General features: G+C 51.5%; 1 protein-coding gene across 1 annotated transcript; it reads left to right on the top strand.

The window, feature by feature from the left end:
• The first annotated feature begins 651 nt into the window (after nucleotides 1–651).
• LOC100901467 (uncharacterized) lies at nucleotides 652–1,916 on the top strand. Its single transcript, XM_003748591.2, has 5 exons — nucleotides 652–793; nucleotides 882–894; nucleotides 1,042–1,241; nucleotides 1,337–1,468; nucleotides 1,734–1,916. The coding sequence occupies exons 1-5, from the start codon at nucleotides 739–741 to the stop codon at nucleotides 1,880–1,882; spliced, it is 549 nt and encodes a 182-aa protein (XP_003748639.1). The 5' UTR covers nucleotides 652–738; the 3' UTR covers nucleotides 1,883–1,916.
• The last annotated feature ends 7,029 nt before the right edge of the window (nucleotides 1,917–8,945 follow it).

The raw sequence follows: 8,945 nt of genomic DNA, 5'->3' as shown, positions 1-8,945 counted from the left end.
CCACGGGGGCGAGTGTCGAAGATCCCCGGATTTTCCCTCTCATATCGCTTTTTCCGGTCCGGACTCAGGGCTATAGTATATCCGGTGGGTTTTTCGGTGTGGGATCACATGTGGATCATGCCTCGTCTCAATTGATTGCGCAGCCACGAATATTCGCGAAATCTCAGCAGGTCTGGGAAATTCACGAGATCGAGAAGATAAAGGTTCATCGATTCTAGGCGTGATATTCGACAGATTAGCGGCTCGAGAATTGAGTCCCTCGCACGCGGAGGGTGACTCTGTCATCGATAAATTGAGCTCATTAGAAAATGGAAAATTTCATCATGGGATCTTATGCTGCCTGCCCTCTGTTCCAATCCAAGGCCGCATCCGCGTCGCGTGAAGGTCCCAGGAGAGAATTATGACGCTTATTTGTTGTCATCAGCTATCTTCTCGAAGTCATTGTCGTGGGCAAGACTCCTAAATGCGATTACCGCACGTATTCCGATGAAAGGGTTCCTCGCCCGAGAATCTCCTGGATTAGGCTCGGCGTAGACCTTTACCACCAACGCAACGACGGAGTATTCTCTAAATCCTTCTCCCTGAAAACAGGGTGCCAGCACTAAGCCGGAATGATATCTCTCACCTGATAAGCGACCTTTTGACACCTTATATAAATCCAGAATTCGACACTCGCCGAGGTGATCATTCGTGGAGTGCTTCTTTGGCAGAAGTAGCCCGATACAACTTGTTCTCAAAATGAAGGGTTTCGCAAGTGTTGCCCTCTTGGCCACCCTGGTGTTCATCTCAGCTGGTGAGAGTGCCCACCACGGGCTGAGACTCTCTTCATTTCCTAAATGTTCTCATCTGACTTCTCTCTAATTATCGGTGATGCTTTGCAGAAGCCCGTCCGAGGTAACCCACCAGGAATTTTCATCTTTGGTTTCAATCCCCATCGTGGCTCCATTGCAATAGTCTTTATCATTCTAGTCATGTTCTGGTAAATCATGACCAGAAGACTCCCGTAGGAGGGTACTCATGAGTAATTTCGTGTTTTATTAGCGAGGATGATCTGATCGTGGACTTCGCCGTCGGGCGCTCAGAGGAATACAGCATGCTGATAGTTGCCGATTTCTTGGAGAAGTACGGAAAGAAGCTCGCAATGGTGGGACGCATTATTTCGAAATTAGGCGACTCGATGACCGGTTTCGGTCGGTGGCTCAAGACCAAGAGACTTCAAGGAACTCAAGGCGACTTCAGCGGTGAGCTAAGCCTTGAGGCGGATTGGAGAACATAGGCAGCGAATCAGTGTATCGTAGGTTCCACGGAACTCATTCTGTTTTTCTTCATGATGTAGATACGCGGGATGTCATCGCCAAAATTGGCGAAGAACTCAGCGTGAGAACGATGGTCTCCAGCGAGGCCAAAGTGGCATCGAGGATTTTGGCTGCTGCCTGCAAGCAGGTGGCTGAGGACAAGACCGTCCCCGGTAAGTCTCCCTCCGTCATCCCGAATCGAATGTCCCCGGAGCGAATTCCAACATCGGCTGATCCTGAGTCGTTGAACTCGGATATATTTTTGTTTTATTTCTTAAATTGAGAGAGGGTACGTGAGTTCAACTTAAAAGGCACTCAACGTCACGCTCCAAATACGATTTCCGAGACCGCAGAAGGCGCCGAGTTCTGTCCTGTATCGGAGCAACTCGATGATCACGAACGCTCAACAACAATCATATCATTATTGTGCATTTCCAGATTCCCAACTCGAAAACTACTTGAGTGTATCGCTCGCTGCGATATCCGAGAGAATGATCTCTTCCAACCTCGACGCTGACGTGGTAGACACCGAGAAGGTCGATGAAGCCAGCATCGAGATCCTCGAGCGAGTCGTTAGCGCTTTCTAGACGGATAAATAAAAAAATACTCAAGTTCCAATAGCCTGGACCTGTTCCATCCCGTTCTATCCTGTACTCCTGCTCGTGAGCTGAGGTAGACTGCCGGTGCCGCTCCGGGGATCCATTCCCGACAAGATGTCGATTTGGATTCATAGGAGCGAATATGAAATACGAATGTAAATAGCGGGCCTGGCTCTCGAAAGTCGTATTTCGACACTGTCAAAGCTAAAGGAAGGATCACGAGCTCATCTTCTGGCAGATTATCGCCCAGTCGTGCGTGATCTTTTCTCTTACCGTCGGAGTATTCTCGGCTTTCCTAAGTTTTCCCACAGCGAGAAACGATCCGGGCTCACGTTTGAAAATTTCTCCCGCATGGGATCTGGTCGTATTTTTCTCTGAGTGTCGACATGGATCACAAAACGGACGAAGCGCAGATTTGGTTTGAACTTCTGATTTAGTCCGCGAGAACTCAAGTCGAATTGCGTCCGGACGCGCCTCGTAGTTTAGCAGAATTACTCTGTACGAGAGTCCTTGGCCTCCACGCGAAGCGGTCATCAGTGCCATCAATCTGTGGTGAGAGCGTCAATGGTCAAATTCGAGCTTGACGAACGCTCATCTAGAGCGATTTCTCCGAACGATGATGGCTCGGTGGGAAAACGGCAGAAGGTTGAACCCTCTCCACTAATGTCTGTTCGAGCTGATTGAAATTTGATACTCATCACGGAACACTGCCGGACCATTCAACAGAGTCCCTCAACCGAGTCAGTCAATGTGATATACGGGAGTCCCGAACCTGTGGGAGAATTCTCCGGATAATTCAGATCGGGGATCCTCGGCGATGCGATATCCGATCGAATGAATCCCAAATCTTCGACCGGTCATCTGAATTGGGATGATCTCCGCAAAGAATTTCGCGAGCTCTTAGCAGAACGCAGTCGAGGCTCGACAAGCGAAGTCTGCGAACGGATTCGCCTCGATCCACGGAGACGGATTAGATTCACGGATGCTGCCGAACTCTATGGAACAGACAGTTCCGCAGAAAGCTCAATTTTCCCATAGTTTACGCAGCACCGTGACCGTTCTTATCGAGTGACGCGATACTTCCTTGGGTGGAGTGGGAGGATGACCTGGGAGGGAAATTCCTCTCGCGGGGACTTCCACGTGCGCTTCTATTCTGACCTATGAGCTTTTTCCCTCGCAAATGTTCTTCTGGAACGTATCACGTCCGTGAGCGGAGGTCTCACTGTAATGAGCGCTTTTTCTGAGCCATCGACGCTCGCCGCTTCCGTTGACGGTCTCCCGAATCGTTGGTGTGAGTGCGTGTGTGACGCTGTGTGGCATGCACTTCGTTTTCGCGGCTCCCAAAGACCGCCCGTTGTTCTTAGATGAAAAATTGCCTGACACCGAGAAGAGACAAATATTCTTTCTGGTCTCGACATTCCGCCACGTCGTAAACTACATCTCGCTGCAATTCTCATTTGTTTTTCTCTGTTTTCAATTCCCTGAAGTCGAGCGTTGATTATGATTCGAATCATTCCGACGGCTGAGACGCTCGACGAGGGCATTAACTGAGCAAATTCAGTGGGCGAGAAAGAAAAAACTGTTTGGCGATGGTTCGCAAGATGATAAATAAACCTCCACTGGTGAGCTCGGTACAACTGAGAATAGTGTTCCCCATTTCTGTCAACAATGATCACTAGACATTCATTCGAGTGCTTCCCAAGGGGGCCGGGAGTGTAATCGGAAAATCCCCGAAGCGGCTCCAGAAACTCCGATGAAATTTCCATGATGAAGCCCATCGATGATCGAATGGAGGAGGATATGGATATTCGAATCATCGTCGGATCGAGTCCCACCGAAATCTGAAGGCCTTCCCGGCAGGAATGTACGCACATAGGTTGCGGTCGACGAGGGAGACGATTTTACTTCGATCGAATAATCCTAGAACGAGCTTCTTAGCGAAGCCACCATGACCTCTTGTAGGGTTCAGACCGCTGTCGTTGGGAGAAATGTTCCTCAGCGTTTTTCTTGGATGCTGCGGTGGAGACTTGTGAGAATTCCGGTCAAGGTATCGGATATATCCGTTGTAGAACGCCGTTTTCTCTCTCTTACGGCGGACTGATGATACTCGTGGCGTGTTTTAACAGGTAATATATATCCATTCTCTTCCCGAATTCAGCGAGATCTACATTCGCTCGGGAAATCCGAGATTTGAATTTCCTCTATCCCTCTCTCCTCGGAAATCTTTATTCATCGACTCTCCGGGGTGTACGTCGAACAAATAAAAGCGAAGATCGTGACGCGCATTTTTTCTCATTCGCCCTTCAATCATCTCCTCTCGTCCTTCGGACAAGAAAGTCTAGAGCTCGCTGCTGCGATGATACACAATGCCCTACGTTTTACGACCGGTTATAAAGTTCCCGAGCGCTTTGGAAAATTCAATATCTCTTGGAATTGCACTACTTGGACCCTACGCGGAAGTACGTAGTAGTCTCGAGGCTTCAAAAAGAACAGGAGGGCGATATGAGCTCTACCTTCAATCTACTGACGAAAATATTCTACTTACTGAAGGTTATCGACTTTCGTCCGAAACGCGGCCGTTCGACCTGGAGCGTTGCTCTCGCGGTGGCATTCACAGTGGGGTTGCTTGGGCAACCCCTCTATTCTTCAGCACTTCAGACTTTGCTTAAGTCGGACTCGTCGCGCTTTATACGCGTGGGGACATGCATGATTCGCTTGACACCGAAATTTTCCGTCAATGGGACACTTACCCAAGCACAGCCTCAATTGATTGGTGGCCTCTCGACTCGTGATGCGAAAGATAAACGTCTGGTGGCGCAAATGGGAAGCTCCTACGTATCGGCATTGACAGAAAGAGCAATACGTCGATTCTCGTACCCCGAACAGGATTGTAAGTCTTCGAAAGTGTTTCGCGGGCACCGCTGTGGAGTCGATCTACTTATGAATTTGAGACAGTCATCATTTCTCGCCCTTACTCCATTCGGTTAAGTGACCGGCCGGGTTCGCTCGTAGCTGGCTCTCAAACTGGCCGTTGATGATGTCCTCATTCCGCCAGGGAGGGGAGTCCTCTACGAAATGGAAAGAATCCAAAAATTCCTCATGACCTCATGACGGTGAGCGGATGTGCGTGCTCGCTCGTCATCTCGCTCCAAGGAAATGTGTCGCGGAGTTCTCGTCGGGTTCGCGCTGTCGCTCTTTCCTCGTCCGTCGAGTCTCTCCGACTTGGCTGCCCCTCTGACTTATGGCCGTATCGACCGCAACGGCACGATTTTCACGTGAGAGTCTCCGTGAAACTGGAATGCGCTGAACACGCGCGGGCACTCGGCTAAAATACTCGATCCCTCTCTCCACCTTCTTTGATTGATGCAAAATATAGATCGATGGAATACACCACATTCCTTGTGAATAAACTTAATGTGATGCAAAATTTTTTGTCGATTGGAGCTCACGAGCAGATTGGAATTCGCCCAGACCCGAAGCCCCCGCGCCGATTCTTTCGATTCCTACTGTAGACACTGTGTCTCTCCACAGTATCAGGGGTTTCGGACTGGTCGCGATTCTAACGATTGAAATCGCTAAGTCGCGGACTTCATTCGCTCCATTGAGAGCGTTCGCTTTTGATTGTGACCGCTTCTATCTGTGCAAATGTATCTATCAGTCCGCGCCGCTCGTTTCTTCGTCCGTTTGTGCCTATCTGTTCGCCCCTCCTTCCGCTCGTCTGTTCGTCTGCACTTAAACTCTGACTCCCCGAGGGAGCTTTCAATATTCCATTGAACCACTACGCGGCCGCCGTCACTGCGACCAGTAGCATGTAGGAGCGAAGGGGTCCGGATCTCATCAGTCGGAGCAGGAAGTGCCTACAAAGCAACATTAGCAAATTGACCACCCCGAGGGACATCAGCCAGCTATCCAAGCAGCCCCCGGCCGGGCCGCCCAACTGGCTAGTTTGCTCGCCGCCCGCTCCGCCGTTGGTGCATCTCCTCACGCTGAAGCGTTCCCCGGCTCGTGGGTGATGGGGGCGACATCAGGAGCGCAGGGTGGGGCGGCGAGTGATTGCTGTTCCATGCCCGAAGAACGGAAGACGTAGAGATGTTGTTGATGTCGTTGAGCGTGGCTCTCCATTTCCGCTCGAAACTCGCAATCGATGCTGGTGTTGTTGGAGTATTTTCGGATTGTTTAGACGTGTTCAAGTTGGCTAATTGGTTCGATCCGACCGGCTGGTTTCAAGAAAGCCGTGAAAAAGGATGGCAGCCACAGAAGGGTAAGAGCAGAGCGCAAACAGTCTGTCGTACAGAAGAGACGGAATTAGACGGAGAGGGCGAGTCTCCCAGGAGTGGCGGAAGACGGTTTTGAATTGCGCTTGCAAGCGCGCTCCGTAATTGGCAAGGCCCCGCGCTGGTTCGTTTGTTCCCAGCTCGTTGGTACCGCTTGCCCCCCCTTCCCCCTCACGGATGTAAATGGCGTGCTCTTCCTCGTCTCGTAGTTGGATCGGAAATCGTTAACGGTCTCCGTTTGTCGGGAATGTCAGTCAGTGTACGCTCGCGGGAGGCATAGGACGGAAGAAAGTGACTGATAGAGGGAAATCGCTTGCGTTTGCGTCTGAGTCCTACAATCTATCGGATCTCTCCCGCGATAGCATGAGACCGAGTGCGCCAACGAGCGTAGGCTTCCTTCACGTCTTCTAAAATGCGTCGAGGAAAACGGGATGTTGGAGGAGGACTCTGGGGATTCGTTCTCTTCCTCCAGAATGAGGAGAGCAGGAGCGACCGCCAGAATGCAATTTTCTGGAGATTCAAGAGCCGAGTCTTGTTCTTCCCTTGCGACGAAACACAAAGGGATCCCCTAGGTCGAGGCGGATAAGGAGGAGGCTACGTTTCGATTTTTGCGGAGTTCCGTGAAAAAGGTTCACGACGCCGAATCTGGCGAAGATCAGCGAGAACTTTCGGCGGGGTCCGAATTTCGATTTGACAAGCAGCCACACGAGCCGAGAGTGTCGCTGAGCACATCACGGGACCCGAGCAGCGGAATTCACCGGATCGAATTCCCTCAAACTCGAGACAAAGACTTCTCCTAGAAGGCATGCAAATGAAGCCAATCTATTGGCGTTAGTACGACTAACGACCGTCTTTGAAGAGACGGAAAGAACTCCGCAGCGGAACAAGGAGACGATGCCACAGTCAACTCGCGAGCTAGCCAATGCCGCCCCGCCGGCGCATCGGGTGGCGCGCAAGTCTTCTCTGCTAGTTCGTCTCGACGGGCTGTAATTAGGGTTTCGAGGAATGAAACGAGCAGTCGAGTAACAAAGGCGTCTTTTCTCCTCCAGTCGACAGACCGAAGGGCTGGGGTAGGTGAAACAGGGTAGCTACTACTCTTGAAAGTTTCGGGGTGATTCTTCTTCTTAAGCGAGCAGACGATCAATCTGACCGTCCAGGACACCGTCGTCCTTCTGCAACTGTCCGCCGCATGTCCTGCCGGTGCGTGTAGTTCATCTCTCCCTTGTTCCCTTTTTTTTCTTTCGCTCTATCCAGTCAGTCAAGATGGGCGAGCGGGTGGGTGGGCGTCCGTCCGTCCTCTCGGCCGACCGACTGGGGGAATAGTAAGGGGTCGAGCAAGGAATCGCGAGCTGTTTAATTACCGAGGGCTGTAGGCGATTCCCAGGTCGTGTTCCTGTCAGAGCAAGTTGCAGGACTCAATCTACCCGACTTGACAGTGGAAGACGAACAGGCTCCACGTCTCTCGCCTGTATGGAAATCGTCAGTGGATTGTGTTCTAAGCGAAGCACAAGCCACTGCTCTGCTGTCGGTGCTGCCAGTGCAGGACACGAAGGATCCCACGTGCCGCATTCGACATGAGGACGGTCGTGTTGATAGACGGATGGACTCTCGGTTCTCATATTATTCCTTCATCACGGAGGGTTTTCGCAATGTCTTCCAGACTACCGCCCATTGGCATCGTGATGGCTTGCATATCGACAACGCTCGGAAAATAATCGCCCGGAAGAGGAGAACATCGGAATATTATGGGGCGCCTTGCCCCTGTGGTGATCGGAAAATCAGTTGACGTCCGCGGGCCGAACCCAGTTGGAACCCGGAGGCAAGGGTTCGAGGTTGGAGGGTGTGGAACTGGGCGCGAACGCGATCCTCGACCGAGGAGCCTTTCTCGGTTTAGAGCATTTTCCACTCGCGAAGCCCTCGTTTCGTCAGCATGGGATTCTGCTGGGCTAATATCGCGCCCAAATCCTCAGTAAACCTTTCTCTAGGTTTTGTGCGCAAAGACCAGCTGTATGAGCCATCGACCCGACCTCGGAAGCTTTGATAAACGCAAGAGACTCGGGCACGACGTAAACAACGAACAAAAACTCTACGTTGCGCGAGTAATCGACGGCCTCGGTCTGGCGGCAGCTGGAGCGAACTGCGCGGTCATCGGGCAACCTTGACGACACCACACTCGAGCCGACGAAGCTATGAGACATTCTGAGCACTCTCTCCGGAACGAAACAAGGCCGCAGATCGTGCCTTCGAACAGAATTCGTCAGGACACTCATTGGCTGGACAACAGACCGGGAATTCGCATCGAGGTTGAAGCGATTCATCTTCCGCGAACGAAACGAAGCGGATCCCGATCATAGCGCGAAACCAGATCCGAACCCTCGACCGGGACTCGATTTCGTCGAGGAGCCCGTCTGATTTTCCATAAGGTCCTGCATGATCTATCTCTCTGAAATGACTTCGCAACCGATATCTCCAAATCTACAGGACATTCCGGCCCGCTCGATGCGCGGCCGCGGGTTCCTCCTCCAAGACCCTGTTGGTAGCTGGGTCGAAGTTATCCCACCCCTCTCCTGAGCATGTGCGACGCCATATGGCTAAAGAAATCCGGATGGCCGACACTTACGTCGAGCATAACTCACCCAATAGCGTATATATGACAGCGATCGTCGGTATATAAATAACAGCAATTCCCCCGCTACTACAACTAAAGAGCCGACAGTGAGCCGATGTGCGATATTAATAATTGCTACACAAGCATTGCAAGAAGCTGCGGAGCGGGA

The sequence above is a fragment of the Galendromus occidentalis genome, unplaced genomic scaffold, assembly GCF_000255335.2.
Source record: "Galendromus occidentalis unplaced genomic scaffold, Mocc_1.1 scf7180000077538, whole genome shotgun sequence".
NCBI lineage: Eukaryota > Metazoa > Arthropoda > Arachnida > Mesostigmata > Phytoseiidae > Galendromus > Galendromus occidentalis.
The sequence above is the reverse complement of the archived record's forward strand: the minus strand, read 5'-3'. Positions and strand labels throughout refer to the sequence as shown.

What these genes read in the sequence shown, in the direction of transcription:
- LOC100901467 (XM_003748591.2), top strand. Translation starts at nt 739, where the DNA reads ATGAAGGGTTTCGCAAGTGTTGCCCTCTTGGCCACCCTGGTGTTCATC. An exon ending in AACTCAAGGCGACTTCAGCG is followed by an intron (nt 1,242 to 1,336) that starts GTGAGCTAAGCC and finishes TTCATGATGTAG; the next exon opens with ATACGCGGGATGTCATCGCC. An exon ending in TGAGGACAAGACCGTCCCCG is followed by an intron (nt 1,469 to 1,733) that starts GTAAGTCTCCCT and finishes GTGCATTTCCAG; the next exon opens with ATTCCCAACTCGAAAACTAC.